The sequence below is a fragment of the Onychomys torridus genome, chromosome 4, assembly GCF_903995425.1.
Source record: "Onychomys torridus chromosome 4, mOncTor1.1, whole genome shotgun sequence".
Taxonomy (NCBI): Eukaryota; Metazoa; Chordata; class Mammalia; order Rodentia; family Cricetidae; genus Onychomys; species Onychomys torridus.
Genome location: NC_050446.1, coordinates 50,123,834 through 50,144,839, shown reverse-complemented (window position 1 = coordinate 50,144,839; position 21,006 = coordinate 50,123,834). Strand labels below are relative to the sequence as shown.

Genomic DNA, 21,006 nt, shown 5'->3' with positions numbered 1-21,006 from the left:
CTGAGAATTAGATTGTTTTCTTGTCAAGGTGGGTCTTTTTTTATAGATCAAGGCTAGAATTTTAGTGTACCTCTAAGCTGGGGTTTAAACTGCACTTCTAAATCAGAGCATTTAGAGGATGCAGTAAATAGCTCACCACCCCCACCCCCAACCACCTCTCCTCTTCTATGCAGTGCAGCCTTTCATTGTTTTTATGAAAAGTAAATGGTAACTTGCATTTTCCAGTGATAGAGCCATAAAGATGGTGAGGGTATTGCCCATGCATGCTCACCCCATGTAGAGCACTTGGCCTCCTGGAGTGCATGAAGCTCTGGCTTTGATCCTAGCATCATCAAACAAGTACAAAAGCCCGAGCAATAAACTGCTGAACCAAGTTGCTTTGTGGTACCAGCTATGCTACTCAGGAGGCTAAGGAGTGAGGGCTTCTGGAATTCAAGAATTGGAGCTCAACCTAGGGACACAGTGAGTACCAGAATAGAAAACAATAGACAGTAGTTTGAATGGTGGTTTGATATCCATGGAATTTTGAAGGCTTGATCAGAAGTTTGAAAAGATGCACGTTTTAAAAATGATATGTTTGTCTTGATTTCCAACATTGGATTTAATGAAGAATCTGCTTTAAAGGGCTGGAGCTATAGCCCAGTGGTAGAGTGCTTGCCTGCTGTGCCCAAGGCCCTAAGCTGTAGGTGAAAGTGAAAGGCCCTGGGCTTGATTCCCAGAACTGAGGAGAACAGCAGCAAACATGTGGCCAGGGTGGCGGCTCAGTGGGTAATAGCGCTTGTTGGGGAGCCTGGTGACATGAGCTTCGTCCCCAGAACCCATGTGGGTGATTTAAATGAGAAATGTCCCCAGTAGTCTCTGTCATTTGCTCCAAGTTGGTGGTGCTGTTTGGGGAAGATTAGGAGGTGTGGCCTTGTTGGCAGAAATGTGTCACGGGAAGGGGGGGTGGGGGTGGGGGGGGTGTGGGTGGGTGGGGGGGAGTGGGTGTTGAGAGTTACGGAGCCAGAAGCCACTCCAGGTTGGCTCTCTGCTTTGTGCCTGTGGTTTAAGGTCTGAGCTCTGAGCTTGCTGCTCCTGCTGCCATGCTTCCCTACTGGGATGGTGATGGACTCTAGCTTTCTGGAACCAGAAGCCCCATGAGCCCTTCCTTCTGCAAGTTGTCTTGGCCGTGGTGTCATCACAGCACTAGACACTGAACTGATGTACCACATGAAGGTGGAAGGAGAGTCTGCGCCACAGACTTGTCCTTGGCCTCATGTGTGCAGTGCCATCTGTGTGCCCTCACTCAATACAAAGCGGTAATAAGTAAAAGCACTTTAAAATATGTAAGCAGAAGGGGAACTGTTTGAAGCAAGGTAGGAGACTACCAAGAGGGGGAAGTGTGGGTGGGGAAGTGAGTCAGAATGTGGTCAATGGCACACAGGAGTGGCAGTACCAGAATGAGCTGCCCATCCTGCACGCTGACTTAACAATAAAAGCATTATGTACATGGAGCTTCTGCTTTAGAAATGTGACCTCCCGACTTTTCAGTGGTTTTTGTAGGAATGAATCAGAATGTAGATCTTTCAGAACATTTGCTATTCACCATGAAAGACAAGCTGGAGTGTAATAATATACAGATGTCTTGATGAAGATTTGATATGACTGTATGTGTAGTGTTTCTTATCTCTTTTCCTAGAACAATGGATCTCAGCCTTCCTAGTGCTGCAAACCTTTAATATAGTTCCTCATGTTGTGGTGACTCCCAACCATAGATTGTTTTCACTGCTACTTCATAACTATGATTTCACTACTGTTACAAATCATAATGTAAATATTTTTGAAGATAGAAGTTTGTCTAGGGGGTCATGACCCACAGGTTGAGAACCACTGTTCTAGCAAGTATGCATTTTGATTATATAATACCTTTTGCTTCATACCTGGTTTGAGCTTTTACATTTATGCATTGGCTTTACTGTAATGCAGACAGACATCCCTTGGCTTGAAGCCATACAGTGATCCCTCAGCTTCTCTTTCTGCCTTCTGAATACTCGCACAGCCCTGGCTGTCCTGGACCTCACTCTGTAGACCAGGCTGAACTCAGAGCTCCACCTGCCTCTGCCTCTGAGTGCCGGCATTACCATCCTCCTCTTGTGGGAGTTGTCTTCTGTAGCTGTCGCTGTTCGTCCTGTCTTTCTGTGCAGCAGTCCCCTCAGTTATTTCCTACTTCCGGTTAGTCTTTGGAAAGTGCTCTTCACACGCACCACACCCTGGCATAAGAGTCATTGATGGCGTCCTGTTGCCTGACGAATGAGGTCCACACTTAACCCTGCTGCCTGGACGTCCTGTGTCTTCAACTCTTCAGTATAATCTCTCCACTAAGCGTTGTTCCTTTCAACCTTCACTTTTTAAATATGGTTTACCCTGTTACTCGACATGAGTTCTTTACCTATATAAACTTTATATTTTAAAAGTGTTTCATTCTAAGATCCTACTGCTGTTTTTTGTTTGTTTTTAGTTCATTTATGCTTTTTTTTTTTTTAACAGACTAGTTTGTTTTGCCAACTAGTTTGCACAGTTTACAGGACCAAAATCTTGTTTTGGTTTTTGTTTTAAATTCTCACAGACTTAGCACATTGGTAGATTTATAAGGGAGCTTCTGTGAGTTGGAAACATTATAATTAGCGAGTCATATTGTAGTTTGCATATGTGTTGAGGGTGGTAGTTTGCATATCAAGTAATTCTTTATTGCTGCATTATATAGTGGTAGAGGATAGAAAGATAGGTCTGTTCAGACCATGTATCCTTTTATTCACAAGAAAGCCCTACATATGCTATTTAGAATATTATATCCAGGTCCTGTGGTTTGTAAAAAAAAGACCCATGAAAAAGCCACCAGCACCGTGCACAAGAAAAGGACCTGAGAAGAACCCAACAGAGGACAGTGGAGAACAAGGGCCAGGCTTAGTTAGACAGGAGCAGTGAGTCTGCATTGCCCCAGGTTAGCAGACCAGAGATCGGACTTAGTGTCATGAAGGCCAGTCACTGTGCTTGCTCCTCCTTACTTCCCTCCCTCTCTCCCTCCTTCCTTCTTGCTGTATAGTCAGGCTAACCTCAAACTTACACCTTCCGCCTCTGTCTCTCAAATACCAGGAATCCATGGCTGCCCCTCGATACCTGGCCAGTTCCTGCGATCCTTGCTGTAATGGATTTCTGAAAGTGTTGCGGAGGTATACGGTTTGAGTTCTAAAGAGGGGAGATTTAGCAGACATTGGCAGTGCTTTCAGAACGTTTGCCTCTGAACTGGAGGAAAGGAAGCAGCAATTAGAGGGAATCCATGTCCTGGAGTGATTAACATATTTGATTTAATATAGAATCTTAAAGTTTACTGGAATGTTTGAGGCAAGAATTTGTGAAATGGAGGAAGAGCTGATAGCCTAAGGTCTCAGGAACTCAAAGGAACAGTCTGTGGGAGCAGTTTCTGGAAGGGAGGGGGTGAGGAAGGAAAAGAAGAAGTGACTTCTGTGACTCAGACTGAAAAATGCCTTACACAATTGTCCATACTTACTTTACATGGAGGCTAGTGTCTCTAGTGCTGTGTTTAACACCATCCCTACAGTAGATGCATTAGAAAATTTAAATGGCAGTCTCGGAATTAAAACCCTCAGTGTTATCCAAGCAGCAAGTGGTGAGGAACCTGGTGTTTGAAATTCTGTGGAAGCATGAGAACATTAATTTAAGCTTCTTTATCAGTTTTGTCTCACTGAAACTTTTCACAATGAACAGTTTTATAAAAACAAGCCACTCTTTCTAAAACACCATAAACAAGCTTAAAGTTTAAAGAAAATCTAAATTTTAGTCACAATTTTGGTCTTACAGTAATTAGCCAGAAAGAGAAAATCATTATTGCTATATGTTGTGTCCAACCTGTGTGTGTGTGTGTGTGTGTGTGTGTGTGTGTGTGTGTGTGTAAAGACTGAAAATATTAAATAAAACAAACCTTTGTTTTTCAAACTCTTATTTATTTAAAGACAATTAGCCATAAACTAATTTATTCACCCCCAAAGATTCCCCAGCAGTCCTGTCATGTTTCCTTTACTAACATCTTCATTTCAAGCCTCTTTTCTCCTACTTGCTTGCCCCTCCCCCCTCTGGTCAATAACCTTGCCTTAGATCCTCAGGAAACATGCATGGCGTTTGTAAGATCCAACTCCGTTGTCATTAGTTTTCACCCAACTGTTCCTTCTTGCTGGGGTAAGCTGGAAAATGCTACCTATTGTGCATACTGCACCTCTCTGCTGTCTGCTCTGGGTCTTAATATTCTCAGGATCTTGTTGACTCGCTAGTCATTAGCCTCTGTATAAAGATAATTGTACAGGGTATTTTTCACAGAGTGTCACAGAAGATGTAATTGTTTCTTCTTTTCTTCCCTTCCTCCCTTACTTCCTTTTTGAGGTGGTTTCACATAATCAAAGTTGACCTTGAGTTCATTGTATAGGCAGGCATGACCTTGAACCTCTGACGCTCTTGTTTCTACCCCATGAGTACTAGGTTTGCAGCTGTGTCCCACTACACCCAGTTTAAGCACTCTTGGAGATCAAACCATAGCTTCCTGCACTCCAGAGAAACACTACCAACTCAACTGCACCCCAGACTGACTTAGTTATCTCAGTAACTAGCCATGCTGCATAGGTCGCTTGGCTTGTCTTTATGTAAGGCAAATCATAGCAAGAAATACTATTGTGCCTATCAGCTGGGGCTTCTGTGTTTGTTTGTTGTGTTTAGTAGGAAATACACCCAGTTTGGGGTTTTTGATTTTAGTTTTTTGCTTACTTTGTTGATATGAATTCTGACACCATCTGACACATCAGTTTCATGCCCAAGCACTTAAATATTTAAATACCTACATTTTAATAGCAGTAACCCATAATAAGAATACCCTAGTCTGTGTTGTATAAAAATGAACTGTTTTTGCTGTTTCTTTATCAAATTCAAGCTAATTCATGATTCCTATAATACCTCTGTCTAAAATAATTGATACTGTTAGAAAACATCTCTTAAGCAGTATAATCAATGGATGATTTTCATGAAATTAATTTGTTTATGTGTGTTTGCTGTTTTGTACCTGTATCACTGCTTTCTGTTTATAATATTTCATAGCATTTATTCATTTTTATGATACTGTTCTTTATCTGGTAATGTGAGTAAATCCCAGCTGAATTATGTTGCCACATTATGTCTTCAGCAGGGCATAAAGTCAGGACACATGCTTCAGTAATATCTGCTTGTTTTACCCTTATGTTTCTAGTTGGCAATTTGAAATTATGGCTTCAACTGCACTTTAAATATGTGATAATAGCATGTGTTTCTAATAAGGGCCAGCATCATTTTGTTCAGATAGTGTGAATGGTTGTCACTCATATATGACAAATGCACCTTCATCTGCTTCTTTGATAGCCCCCTAAAAACCATACCCTCAAATCAGACCGATGAAATTAGCTGCTGTGTAAATTGTGTGTCTGAGTGGTTCATTATCTAATCACCGTCAGAACCACAGTGATAAAGTAGATTGAGCAGAGAAGAGGTCTGCCAGATGATTTGAGCCCCCCCCCCAAAAAATCTGGTTTCCCTTGGAAACCCTAATAGTGCAGTTTAGAACTTGAGGCCTCAGGCTTCATGCCGGCATTCAGTATCTTTTATATACCAAACTTGAAAACAGCCAGTAGTTCTGGAATCAAATTTCTTTTTCCTATAAAGATAATCATTTTACTTGTCTGTATCAGTTTTTAAATGTTGATGCTCTTGAGCTGCTATTTCTGTGGTTAGTGTGTTCAGTATTAGCAAGAGGTGGGAGAATGCTCTGGTCTGCTGGAAAAGAGTTGGGAAGAGCCGATTGTCTGGAGTGTGTGTTCACCGCAGTTACGTTCCTCATCATCTGCTTATTGAATTGTTTTCTCTTTTCTTCATGTCAGGTGCTTTTGAAGATGACGATATCACGCATGTTGAAGGAAGTGTAGATCCCATTCGAGATATAGAAATAATTCACGAAGAGCTTCAGCTGAAAGACGAGGAAATGATTGGGCCCATCATAGATAAACTAGAGAAGGTGGCCGTGCGGGGAGGAGACAAGAAACTGAAGCCTGAGTATGTAAGTAAACACTGACACTGGGAAAACAACACCTAAGTATATTTTTCTTGGCTTAAAAGTAAAGCACCAAAAATACTTGCTATTATTACTAAATTTTAAAATAATTTTTTTTCTTCTGAAGTTTTTTTTTTTTTTTTTTTTTTTGAGTTTGATTTGAGGGCACAATGAAGGTTCATGGTGATTAGCAAGCCATAGTGTAGTAATACTGAGAATGTATAAGGTTGTGGAGGGTAGGTTTCTGAGTTTTAGTGCTTAGTGAAACAGTTTTTCGATGAAAAATTAACTGGGTTTTGACATATGATGAGTATATGAACTTCATGGATTTGAATTAGTAATTTACACAAAGATTGGTCTTACCTTGGGGTAGTCAAGAATGAATACGTGTGTGTGTGTGTGTGTGTGTGTGTGTGTGTGTGTGTGTGTGTGTGTCTGTGTGTACATATGCACATTTGTATGTGGGATATAGGTGCACATATGATACCATGTACATGTGAGGTCAGAGGATAACTTCAAGGGTTGGTCCTCTCTTTTCCATTTTCTTTGAAATTGGGTCTTCAGCTGTTTGCCACTGTATGTGCCAGCCTAGTTGCCCCATAGACTTCAGGAGATTCCCTCTCTTCTTCACTGAGGAGCATTGGGATTACAGATGTTTACTATGGTTCGTAGCTTTGCATGGGTTTTAGGGACTTGAACTTGGGTCTTCATGCTTCTATGACGAGCATTTTACCTAGTGAGCCATCTTCCATTCCTGGTTTTGCCGTTTTGAGATAAGGTCTTACTCTGTAAGCCAGTGTGGCTTCAGAGTCACCAAGTAACCCAAGCTTGTCTCAAAACTAGCTATGATCATCCTGTCTCAGCCTCCTGAGTACTGGGATTACAGAGATAAGCTACCATGCCATGCCAGCTTTGAATGAATATACTTTTAAAGTAAACAGAAATTATATTTTTATGGAATGGAAATAGGCACCATTGTCTCCACTATTTGGATATACTTTAAATCACATTAGTGAATTATTTTTAGTAGTATTGGGGTAGATGTTTCAAAGTCAGTTTTGCAGTTTTATGTAGTGGAATTGTACTTTTCATTTAAAAAGGGATGCCATAATTGTACGTTTTATTTATTAACATCTTCTAGTAACTGTTCATGTTTTATGCCTAACTCTGTTGTAGAAATATCTTTCTATTTTTATTGCAAGCATTTGTTTTAGTTTTCAAAAACCGATTAGGCCATCTTTCCCCTTCCACATTTATTTTCAGTGTGTATAAAACTGTACTCCTTAGTAAGAAACTGTAGTAGCTCACAGAGCTACACCTCACCACTTTCTGAGCCTGCCTGCTCTTCTGAGTCTTTATCTGTTTCCTCTAAGCAGGCCTTTTTTGTTACTCTGGGCTCTGGCTTTCTGGAAGCTCCCCTCTCCTCCTGTCGTGTGGCTGACCTCTGTGCTGGCTTAACTGAAAGATATGTCCTCTTTGTTTCTCTTCTGTGTTCTCCTGCAGGCAGCTGCTGACGTCTGCAGCTGCCCACCCTGGGGTTATCTTTTAAACTAATAAAATTGTCCTCTTTAAACAAACTTTGGTTTTTTTGGAAGGAAGGAGGGACGGAAAGAAGGAAAGATCCTAAGCTTGTCTTCTGAATGTAGGCAGACGATCAATAAATGATATTTAAGAGAAGTTTGACTTGGGACAGGAAGATATGTGTATTACCGGTTTCCTTTGTGTTCTTTACTTCTCTTAATGTTGTGGTCACTTCCTGTTCACGTGCAACAGAGAATGGAGAGGTGTCTAATAGAGTTGCATGAGGGTTAGGATAGAGAAGAAAATGCAAAGTGAGTATAAAACATTCCTTGGGTGGGGGCGGGGGAATGGAATGGATCTGTCTTCTGCATATGACAGGATGCTGCACTCATGGACTCTCAGTAGTTGTGGTTACTGGCACAAGACCTGCACAAGGACAAGCCAGTCCACACTTTAGCATGGAGCATTGAGGGGCTCACAAGCCCCCATCCCTAACTGAAATGCTAGTGACAGTTAATGGCTTCTGGGGAAGGAAGAGTCAGTTTTATTTAAAGGTCTGGTCCTTGTTGAGTGGACTGTGCTGCGGTGGATAGCCCTGTACTGATGAGGATATGAACAATACAAATAGGACTTGGTGGGTTATTGGGGGGGGCGGGGAAGAGTTACAAAATTGGGATGATAGATCTGGGAGGAGTTGAGGTAAATATAATCTAAATACATTGTATGAAATTATCAAAGAATTAATAAAATATATAAAACATATTTAAAATTAATACTAAGGACAAAAATAATATTTCTGGGGATGGAGATGTTGCTTAGCAGTAGAGTGCTTGCTTGGCGTGTGCACATTCATACATAAATACCCTCACATACATGAATATGCACCCCCAGCACATACATACACAAATGCCAGGCATCGCAAATACCTGTCATATACTTGAGGTCAAGGCAAGGAGGATCAGGAGTTAAAGACCAGCTTTACGCATTACAAGAAAAACTGCCTCATAAATAAAAAATGGGTTGGTGAGATGGCTCAGTGGGTAAAGGCACTTGCCAACCAAGCCTGACAATCCGAGTTTGAGCCCCAGAATCCACTTTGTGGGAGGGAAAAACCTGACTCCCACAGTTATCTACTGATCACATGTGCCCTGTTGATCATGACCCATTACATGCATGCAGGCATATGTACATACATAAATACATATGTAAATATATGTTTAAAAAATCATCTCTATCTTGTCTTATAAAAGCTTATTGTTAACCTTTCATATTTAAGTCTGTAATCTACCTGGGATTAATTTTGTTGTTAGCAGTATTGAGGTAATCATCATATTTGATTCCGTCCCCCATTTGGAAAGCCTATTGTTTGGCTCCCTTTACTAAAATCTAAAATAATTCTCTTCCTACTTCGGTGAATGTTACCTTGGTCATAACTCAAAGAATTTTGTGGCATTTTAGCTCTTTGCTAAATCCTCGGATTGGTAGATGATAGTATAGTTTCCAAGAGCCACAGAGGAAGTCCCCTTTATCTTAGCCTTCACGTGGTTATGTTTCCTGTGTCCTAACAGTCCTCTTGTTAAAATGACACCAGTCTTACTAAAGACTCCCTCCACTCTACTATGGTCTCATTTTAACTAATTCTCAAGGTGGGTGGGGGAGAATTCTTAGAAGGATACATAAAACTCATTTATGAAATGTGTAGCCCAGGCTGGCTTTGAACTTGTTATCCTCCTGACCTTGGGCTTCCAAGTACTGCGATTTTGAGTGTGTAAAAATATACCTGCTCTAGGCTAGGAATTTTCTTAAATGACTTAAATATAACTTCTGGTTGTTACTGTCACTGAGGCCTTGACGTATAGCCCAGGCTGGCCTCAAACTCCAAGCAGCCAAGGATGCACTTGAATTCCTGGTTCTCCTGTTTCCATCTTCCAAGTTTGGGGACCACAGGGGTATGCCACTGCACCTGGCTTCATGTTCTACCTGGCACAGAACCCAGAGTTTTGTTCAGACTAGGCCATCAAGCTACCATCTGACTTACATCTTCAGCCCCTAAAAACATCATTTCTAAAGAAAAAGATATTAAGAGTAATATTCATTGAAACTGAACAACATCCTTCCATCTTTCTGGGTAGTCTCTAGTTAATGAAGGCCTGTTGTTTAAAATGAAAACCTGTGTCTGTTTCTGTAGCCCAGGCTGTCCTGGAACTCACTATATATCCCAGGCTGGACTCAAACTCAGGTCTCCTGCCTCAGCCTTCTAGGTGCTGAGATGACAGGTACCAGCTTCTACACTTCTCCTTTTCTCCTCTCCTTTTCTTTCCCCCCTGGCTGGCCAGGTTGCCTGTGAACTCAATAACTTCTGGCCTCAGTCTCCTGAGTGCTGGGATCGCAGACATTTATCACCCTCAATGTCTTAGTTATGCATTAAGATAAGGGCTGAGACAGAAGGTTCCCGCTCTAAGAATGGTACTTATCATGGTAAACTATACATAATACAGCATTCTCCATTAACCAGTTCAGTGCTAAGTAGTCAATCCTGGAATTTTTCATAAACTAAGAGTGAGTGAAATTCTGTGGTCTTTAAACAATAACTTCACATTTCTTATCCTTGTTCCTGGTAACTTTTGTTTTCCTTTCTGTCTCCAAAGATTTGCCTAGTCTAGATGTCTTATAAAATAGAATTATATGATTCTCATTCTTTTCTGTTTGGTTTATTATTCTACTAAACATAATACATTCAAGATTATCAAGTGCTTAAATATATCTCTATTTTTTATCATTTTTATTTACTTATATGTATATGTGAGTGCCTGCTCACATGTATGTTTATCACATGTGTGCCTGGTACCCATAAAAGCCTAAAGAAAGTCTCAAAACTGCCTGTAACTGGATATGAGCCAGCTTGTGGGTGTTGGGAGCTGAACTCAGATCCTCTGCAAGAATAGCAAGTACTGTTAACCTCTGAGTGGTCTCTTCAGCTTCTTTATTGCTATTATAAAATAAATTTATAGAAAACAAACCCATCCATCAGTTTAAAAGTTCATGACCTGTAGGCTGGGGAAGGTAGCTCAGTTGGTAAAGTATTTGTAAGAGGACCTGAGTTTGAGCCCCAGAACCCACATAAAAATCCAGGTGCTCTGGCACACTTAAAATCCCAGTGCTAGAGAGACAAAGACAGCAGGATCCCTCAGACTTACTGGCCACCCAGCCCGGCCTACTTGGTAAATTCCAGGCCAATGAGAGACTCCTGAGGAGTGACATCGAGTTTGTCCTCTGGCTTCCGTATGATCACATGCACAAGCACATGCATATATATTTGCACACACATGAACACACACATAAGAGAAAAGTGATGAGGGCTGGAGAGATGGCTCATTGATTAAGAGTGCCTGCTGCTCTTGCAGAGGACTTAAGCTCAGTTCTCAACACCCATGTCCAGCCCCTCACAACTACTTATAATGCCACCTCCTGGGGATCCAAGCCTTCTAGCCTCTGTGGGCACTTAGACACATGTACAGACATACACACACATCTATTTTTTAATGTGTATTAATCAGGAGTTTAATTAGATTATTATAGGTTATTATTATTATAGGTTATTATCTATATATTCTATACATTCAGAAAGTTTAAAAGATCATTTTTTTTCAAAGTAAGAATGATAAAATTCTTAATTTGTTGTAATAATATCAATGTGGAACTCAAACTTTGTGTCTTATTTTTCTGTTGCTATGAAGTGTCACCTAGGCAACTTATAAAAGAAAACATTTATTGGGGACTTGCTTCAGAGAGTTAGTTCATGACCATCACGGCAGGGAATATGGTGGTAGGCAGACATGCTGGAACTGTAACTGTGATAGCTCATATCGGATCCGCAACTTCAGGGTAGAGAGACCAACTGGAAATGGTGTGGGGTTTTGAAAGCCAATCCCCAGGGACACATCTCCTCCAGCAAGGCCACCTCCTCTAGTTCTTCCCAAGACAGTTCTACCAACTGGGGACCAAGCATTCAAATACATGAGCTTATGGTGTCCGTTCTCATTCAGACTACCACAGACACTGTGGTAGGTTGGAATACTTCATTGGTGCGAAAGTAATTATTCTAAACTGATGAGAGGTTTGAACAATGATGCTTTTAAGCAACAATTGGAAAGGCTGAGCTAGTGTTTCCTTTTTGCTTTTTACATGAGAACCTCTACATAATTGACTACAGTTAACCAAATAATCCTAACACTGTATTTTGCTTAATTTACAGTCATTATTTTTGGTAAAGAACTATTGTAAGGTTTTAGGGAAAAAAATTGACTTCATACTTGGTTGTATAGCATGTGAACATATAGGTAAAAATTGCTAGAGATGAAAAACTTCTATGTCATTTACTCTAGAAATTTTATTTTTAAATTGAAGCGTTTACTTGAAAGGAGCCAGGGTCAGCTTAAGATTGTTTTAAGAAATGGGATTTCAGTCTTAAATACAAGGTAATAAATGCAGAAGGATTAAGGAAATACTCGAGAATGGTTGTTGTATAGTCACATGCCTTTTGGTGTCGACTGGAAGCTCTGCCAGGACAGCCCCTAGGACTCCAGCGTCCGCCTCTCTGGTGCTCCCTCTTGTAGGTCAGATATGCTATCTCTGTGTCATCACAGAGAAACTCTTCCTCCTTCTGTTGCCGCTACGATTTATGTCTTGCCTTAGATCTCATTTTTATTTCTGACTTTTGCTTCTTTATAATGTATGCCTACTTAAAATTAGCTTACTTAGTTCCAGGTAGTTTACTGGTGTTCTTTCAGCCTCTCTTCCTGTTTCCGATGCTTACTCTGTATTTTGGGATCCACATTCAGGAGCCTGAGCATCACATTGCCTTCGCTCCCCTTCTGGCAGAGCTCCTGCAGGACACCTCTCTCTGCGTGGGGTCACATGCCTTCTAGTTGTGGCTGAGAGACTAACCTCTAGCAGAAGTTGTAGACTGAGCCACATTACTTTGGACAAGGACTAGGAAGGAGTCAAGAACCATGGTAGACAGTGTGTTCAGTCTGTTGTGTAAATGGTATGAGTCCCTGCATACCCCGTTCTCCATTTGAGGGCAGAAGTTAGGAAGTGCAAAGGTGTTTGAGACCTCCCAAGATAACGCAGAGGTGAGCATTGAATTTGGAGCAAGTGTCCCAAATATTAACTTCATTTGAGATCAGACTATTTTAGGACCATCAGTTTTTATAGCACATAAGACAGAAGTAAATTCATGTAAGAACTGATATAAAAGAAGGTATATAAAAGGAGACTAGGTATGTCACTGGTGTATAGAAAGAGAGATATTTACCAGTGGTAGGATATACAACTTTGATCTCAAGCATCAAAACAGTGGATCAAAAGTGGGGCTTGGTGGTACAAGCCTGTAGTCCCAGTAGCTCAAAGCCATCTAGGACTACACAGATGTGTCCAAAACAGCAGGAAAAAATTACAAATCAAAAGTGAGGCATAGGAGGATCACAGTTGAGGCTAGCCTGTCTCCAGAGTGAGAAGTTGTCATAAACAAACAAACCAACAAGCACATAAATGATAGCAGAGAGCTAGATCATAGTTGGGGAGAGAACCTGACTTAAGGGCCTGCTAGGCAGACTTGAGGACCTCAGTTTGGATCCTCAGCATCAATATAAAAGCTGTGTTTGGTGGTGGGGAGCAATCAAGGAAGCTACCCAGCATTGACCTCTGACCTCCACACATACATGCTCACGCACATATTATACTTAGATGTCCCAATGCTATGATACATATGCTGGAGAAACATTCCCCTAATACTTCTTCCTGTTCACTTCTTCTTTCCCAGTAACCTGCTAAACACAGGAAAGGTTTTTAAGAAGACAAGCTAGTGTCCATGAATACCATCTCCCTGAGGCCCTTAGTAGCATCTAGCTTCTGTTTGTTCCCCTGCTCTGCTGCAGCTGTTTCCTGTGCTCCCCAATCCTCTCCAGTGTGCTCACTGTAATTCCATCCATTCCTGACTCCAGCAGATGACTCCAGAGAACAAGATAAAAGTCTGTAGACACAGGAATTCTTCCCGTTTTCACCAACCAAGTCTGAAGCCAACTTATTCCTCTTATCCACATGAAACCTTACACTTCTTTTCTTTTTTCCTTTTATGGCTTTTTAGATATAATTCATATACTAAAATATTCACCATTTAAAAGTGTACAATTCAATGGGTTTTTAGGATAGTCATAAAGTTGTGCTTGTCCCAAGCAACCTTTCCTTCCTTTTCCTCCCTACAGATTGCTAAATGTTTCCTAAAATTATTGGGAGTAGATATGTTTCTGATAGGGTTTTTTTTTTTTTTCATATTCTTCATTATTTGCCTACACCTTCTTTTATATCCTGAGGATGGAATCCAAATTCTAAACACAAATCCACTCATGTTTCATATACATTATTTATGCATATTGCCTGAAGACAGTTTCATGCAGTATTTTTAGTATGCCTTCATTTTGACCGCCACTAATCACATGAAATCAAATGTGGAATTTCTCCCTTGTGGCGTCATGTCAGTGTTCAGAAAGCTGTCGAGTTTGGAGGTTTCCAGGTTTTTTGAATTAGGGTATCTCAGGGTTTTTTGTCCATTCTCCCCCCCCCCCCCCGCCAAGGTTTCTCTGTGTAGTCCTGGCTGTTCCGGAATTCTTTCTGTAGAACAGGCTAGCCTGGAATTCAGAGATCCACTGGCCTCTGCCTGGGATTAAAGGCATGTGCTACCATGCATGTCATGGAATTTTCAGTTTTATGTAGGTAGGACTTGTCTCTATCAAACTAGATTCTTTTCAACAGCTTCAAGATTTTTTCATTGTCAGATAAAAAAAGTTTGGAACAGGCCAGGCTATGGTATCACACACCTTTAGTCCCAGTACTCAGGAGGCACATCTCGAGGCAGAGTTTGAGGCCAGCCTGGTCTACCAAGCAAATTCTGGGACAGCCAGAGCTGTTACACAGAGAAGCCCTGTCTCAAAAAACTAAAAAGAAAAAGTTTTAGACCACAACTTTTTAAATACCCCCTGTAGTTACATTTATATTAATTTTTTTATTTTACTGTGTTTGTGTGGGTGTTCGTGCCACACAGGGTGTGCATGCAAAGATCAGAAGATACCTTTGTGGTTCTGGGGATGGAATTCAGGTCTCTAGGCTTGCAGAACCAACTGCATTTTCTTTACTATTCTTCTTAAAAACTTCTGAGAAAGTTATTTGTATTTACAGCCTTCAGTGGTGCTAATGTCTCTAACAATTACAGATGTTTTGTCTTCACCCTGCTTGTTATCACCTTTATAGTTCATGCTCCTCCCCCTACCCCCATGAAACTGCAGATTTATATATATTTCTATTCTGTTAATTGCTTTCTTCCCCTGTAAACTTGGATAAACCCAGTGAGCAGTAACTATGCCACAGCCTGGGCAGTGATGGCGCATGCCTTTAGTTCCAGCACTCGGGAGGCAGGGCCAAGTGGATCTCTGTGAGTTTGAGGCCAGCCTGGTCTACAGAGCGAGATCCAGGACAGGCACCAAAGCTACAGAGAGAAACCCTGTCTCGGGAAAAATAAAAACAAAACAAAACATCAACAACAAAAGAGCTAGGCAGAAGACGGTGAGATTCTCTGTCAGACAGTAATATGGATGACCTTTGGCCAGTAATAATGAACTTCCAGTAGAATCTTTCTTTGTCAAACCTCGTTAGCACACTCCTCACTGTTCACATTTCTATCAGCCTTGTAGTCTTTACTCCCACCAAAATGGCCCATTAAGAATAATTTACAGCATCCCAGGGCTTATCTAGCTCATTGGTGATGATTTTTATTTGAGACAGGGTCTGTATAGCCCTCGTTGTTCTATAACTAGCTCTGTAGACCAGGCTGTCCTTGAACTCACAGAGATCCACCAGCCTCTGCCTCCCAAATACAGGGAATAAAGGCATGCACCCACCACGCCTGGCTAGCCCACAGATTCTTTATCTGTGGGTCACAACCCTCATAACCACCCATAAGAGAACTGTGAAAAAAATGTGGTAACCAAAAATTAGTTCATGATTAAATATGTAATAGTGTTCCTGATAGCATTTGCCTGTTTGATTTTAAAATTATTGCTTGATTATTGCTGGCTTAAGTTTTATTTTATTTTTTAATTATTATTAATTTTTTATTATTATGAAATTTTTTAAAATTACTAAATGAAAAGTTTGGGAAGTTTGGGCTTGGAATTAGGACAGTTTCCAGGAATTTCTGAAATGGCCCTAAACCTGCTTCTGCCATCTTGTACCTGTGTTTTTGTGAAGGGCCTTCTCAGCATTGACAGTCACCGTGAAAAACACTGCAGGTGCTGTACGTTCTGTGGTATCAAGTACTCAGCCAGTGTTTAATTCTTTATGCAAAGTAATCATAATGTACTGTCGTTTTTAGTAACTGGCACTATTCTGTGCATGTAGAAATGGTTTCAAAATAAATTCTTTATGGTTTATCAGTAAATGCTTGGTTCATTTGCATATTCCACAGACCTGTATACACAGGGTCATTAGCAATTGCTCAGGTGTAAAGTGGTTATCAATGGAGGAAGTTTTAAGAGTTCTGCTCTAGCCAGCAGCTCTGAACTTGATTTCCCTTTGGTTTTTCAAACATATCAAGGTAGTGCATCTAAAACCACGTGCAAGAGCACGACCTCGAGCTTCTCCAACTTCCTCCACTGTGTTTCGGTGCCGTGTGCCAGCCTCAGACCCAGGGGCCTGTCTGATCAGTCATCCACTGAGCTATGTCTCCAGTTACCATGGTCACTGTGGCCCTTCTGTTTCCATACCTAAGCATATATTGCTTTTGCTTTTTTTTTTTTTTCCTTTCGAGACAGGGTTTCTCTGTGTAGCTTTGCACCTTTCCTGGATCTCACTCTGTAGACCAGGCTGGCCTCAAATTTACAGAGATCTGCCTGCCTCTGCCTCCTGAATGCTGGGATTAAAGGCATGTGCCGCCGCCGCCGCCGCCGCCGCCGCCACCACCACCACCACCACCACCACCACCTGGCTTCTAAGCGTATATTGTTAGCTCTAAGATTAGTATACTCATAGAACTACAAGCTAATACAGAATTCAGGTGACAAATTTATTCTTTTCTTTTGATTTTTGTTTTTGTTTTTTGTTGTTGTTGTTGTTGGTTTGGTTTGGCTTGGTTTTTTGAGATAGGGTTTCTCTTTGTAGCCTTGGCTGTCCTGGAACTCATTCTATAGACCAGGTTGGCCTTGAACTCACAGTGATCCCCCTGCCTCTGCCTCCTGAGTGCTGAGATTAAAGGCATGCGCCACCACTGCCTGGCAAGTTTATTCTTTATAATATACAGAATATATTTTTAAAATGAAATGTTAGATGGTTACAAAGGCAGTCCAGATTTATATTCCAAAGTCTGTATTTCTACATAATGATAGGAAGATGTATGAGGTCTTGTATGAAAGAGGTGGCTCATCCATCGGTTAAAAGCACTGGCTGTTTTAGAAAGGCACTGAGTTCAGTTCTTGACATCTGTGTCGGTGGCTCACAACCGTCCCTGACTCTAGTGCCGAGGGATCTGGTGCCCTCTTCTGACCTCTGTGGGCAGCAGACACACACATAGCACATAGATATCTGCAGGCAAAACAGTCATTAATAAAAATAAATAAGAAATATGAAATCTCAGGAGCTAGAGAGAAGGATCAGTGTTTAAGAGTATTTGCTGTTCTCCTAGAGTACTTGAATTCATTCCCAGCCCAAATATCAGGAGGCTCACAACTGCCTATAACTCCAGCTCAAGGGGCTCCAAAGCCCTCTTCTGACTTCCATGGACACCTGCACACATGTGGCAGACACAATGAATAACCATCTTCAAGAATATGAAATGTCAAGTGACTTAAATGCATTAGAGATTCAATACAGAGGGACTAGTAATGTTTTTACTATGTGCTCATTTGCTGAATGTGGTTAAAGTATATATATTTCACCTAATTAAATTTATTTAACTGGAAATTATTATTAATTTTTGTATGTGTTATTAATATATTATAGCTATTAATATATGCTTATATATGTAAGCATAGGGAAACACTTACTTAGCTTATTATGCATTTTATCTCACATCCTTTTGGTCTAATTAGAAATTTCTCAGATAGGCTATAACATTTACATTCCTTATTAAAATTAATTTTTCTTTTATATAAGAAAAGAACACACTGAAAATATAGCATCTACTGCTTATTTATATGAAATAATATTATCTGATTGCAATCTACTTCTGTTTTGTCTTAGATAAAACTGGCATCTTTCAGTAATCTAACACATAACTGTGACTTCTAAGGAAAATACTGTCGGCGAACTTCATATATAACTTCATTCTCTTTATGTAAAACTGCAATGCTCCTAGTCTATAGAATGAAAGAAAAACTGAAAACTAATGCCACAGTGCTTCTGTGTCTGAAGCAAGAATCTAGTTACTTTTAAGTGAAGAGCAACCCTGAAATTCCTTCACTGGTGATCACCACTCATCGAGACCCTTTGGCTTTGTAAAAATGTTTATCGCCACAAAAGCATTTTATACTTTTTATATGATTAAAATTAATTCCCTTCCTTATTTTTGAATTGGCTTTCTTTTGTCTATTTTCTTTTTTAATTGGGAAAGATTAATGGAACAAAGTATAGGACGGTACCTCTGTTTTCTTCTTTTGTATAATCTTGTTGCGTGTCTCTACATAAGCTGTTCTGGCCACTCATCATAGTAACCAGCTGGGCCATTTCACCTGCTGGAGCCATTAAAGAGGACTCTCTCCCCCTAGATTAATCCCCTCCGACATTAGTTTTTTTTGCACTGACAACTGCAGCAGGCATTCAGAATTTGCAGGTGGCCAGTGTGACGCACATAATTGCCTACAATTTTAGGCAATGAATAAAAATGGTCTACATTACTTGTCAAAGGTTGTATATGCAGTGCCAAGTGAGATCTATGGGAAGCCTTTTAGGGTTTAAAGAACAGTTAATAGCAAGGCTGCACAGGGCTTTTTTAATCATAATGCATTTGTAATATAGCACTTTGATCTTCTCCTTGTAGGAAATGGTGTTACATTAGCCACTTTTAAACATTTATGAGTGAAATTCAGTTATAGAAGAGTAAAAGTGATTATTCTTAAGCAGAACATGTTAGATTTCATTAAAAGTTTTCGTCTTGCCCCTTCCTTGTTAAAATCCATGGGAAGTCCTTTCCCTGGAGGGCTTCAAATCAGGATCTAAGGATACAGGGCTTTTTCCTTATTTTTCTTATTGGTAACAGTAAGATTTGCAAGGAAGGAATACTAAATATTGCGATAATTTATAAAAGTGGACATTTGTAAGAGAATAACTGGTCGTGGTAATGGAAAGTGCTCTCAGGAAATCTATTACTAATGATTGTGTTGCAACAGATTTTAAGAAATGAATATTTAAAACAGGTTCGTAAACTATCTTTACAAAAACAAAACAAAAAGCCCAGATGACTCTCAACCGTGCCTCTTCTGGAAGAGCTGAGTCTGACCTTTGGGACCTGAGAGCCTTTTATTAGCACCTGCCTGTAAGGAGAGCCTTGCCACACGCAGCTTTTAGATTCAGACCCACAGGGCTCATGAGGAAAGGCTTGAAGGGTTCAGTTTGTGTCGCTTGCTGTTTGCCGTTTCCATTTCACAGATGATTAATCTTTCTGTGAAGAAAGGCCAGAGAAACAAAGCGCATCGGGCTCTTCCCGCAGTTACTCCTTCTGAATGCACACTAGCTTGCTAACTAAAAGGCCTTTAGATTTCCAGCCGAGAGAGATGTTCTGAAAGTGAATGCAGCTGGTTGGAGGTCACCAGTGCAGGGCTCTTGCCATTGTGTAATGGAGGCTTTGGCAGGGTGGGGTGGGGGAGCAGTGGAGAAGTGGCAGAGAGAAGGTGTTGTCAAAAAAATTAATCCAGAAGGAAAAGGTTTGGGTCAGGTCATTTAATATTTTGTAGGGTAAATAATCAATCGTAGGTTTAAATTAGTTACTTTGTTTTTCTTTTTAGGAAAAAATGTACTTTAGTCTCTCTTCAGCATACTCCCCCCATTTCATAGTAGCATGTGACATCACTGGATAATGTTGACTCTTAAATTCTGACTTTGATGTGATTGAATTGTCTTGCAGTTTTTCATATTGTTATGTTAACTAATTTTGCTAACTTAGTACACTAAAATAATGCTTCGTCAATATTTCATCAGTTTTATTTTGAGATGCAAAATATTGTTTGTGTAGCTTAGATGTCCTTTCATTACAAAGTTATCTTTATTTTGAGGACTTGAAACTTTTAGTACTTGGTATCAAGTGCTTAACTGTTCATCTTGTATTTTTTTCCTTGATCGTGTATACAGGATATAATGTGCAAAGTCAAATCCTGGGTTATAGATCAAAAGAAACCTGTACGCTTCTATCATGACTGGAATGACAAAGAGGTAAGTTTATAAATACTGATGTCTGTCTGTTATTGCCTTTGCTCTGATTCCTTTGAGAACCAATTGGCTACTCATTACCTGTGTCTAGTATTAGATATGGCTCAACTTTGATTTCTGTCGGCTGTTACATATTCCCAAGCTTACATTTCCTTTTCCCCATCTCTCACTTGAGATATTTTATAACATCTCATCCTTTATAAACAAAGATTATGAAAATGAAAATTTATGTTCAAATTAGCCAGTGTTTTACTCCATATTCACTCAGCTTTTAAAAGGGTTCTTTCTCTGTCTTCTACTTTAGATTGAAGTGTTGAATAAACACTTATTTTTGACTTCAAAGCCAATGGTCTACTTGGTTAATCTTTCTGAAAAGGACTATATCAGAAAGAAAAATAAGTGGTAAGTTCTTCTTTGCTGGATATACTCAGATATAGATCGAATGCAAAGCACATAGGTATGTGTGTAATGGGTTTGATTTTAATACCTTTTCCTTATAAAATGTTGAAAATGGTAAGAAAGTTTGGCCTCATGTTGCATTTAGAGATGAGTCTCCCAAATGATTTGCACTGAGAAAACACTACAAAACTGAATTAAAGTAGGAAATTTGGAATCCTACAGACTTGCTTTTCCAAATTAAGTTCTTTAAACATTGTCTTTTAGTTTTGCTACAAAATGAGAGGAAAGTGTATTTGGAGTGATAAAAGTGTTTTAAGCCAAGAACTTCTAGTCCTCTTGATACTGCAGACAACCTTAAAGCCTTTACCATGGGTTACAGACAGACAGAAATTTTAAAATCCAGATTGAATCGTTTGTTTAAAAAAAAAAAAAAAAAGCTAAACCTGGATGCAAAAAAGTTCAGATGCTGGTTTGAAACTTCCAAAGTGTAACAA

The 21,006-nt window shown here is 40.1% G+C and overlaps 1 protein-coding gene across 1 annotated transcript in view; it reads left to right on the top strand.

Moving 5' to 3' along the window:
* Ola1 (Obg like ATPase 1) overlaps positions 1 to 21,006 on the top strand; it is a 131,479-nt gene that overhangs the window by 63,228 nt on the left and 47,245 nt on the right. Inside the window, exons 5-7 of the mRNA XM_036186180.1 lie at positions 5,952 to 6,127; positions 20,036 to 20,116; positions 20,418 to 20,515. Coding sequence (XP_036042073.1) covers positions 5,952 to 6,127; positions 20,036 to 20,116; positions 20,418 to 20,515 — 355 coding nt within the window. The remainder of the gene's footprint in view (positions 1 to 5,951; positions 6,128 to 20,035; positions 20,117 to 20,417; positions 20,516 to 21,006) is intronic.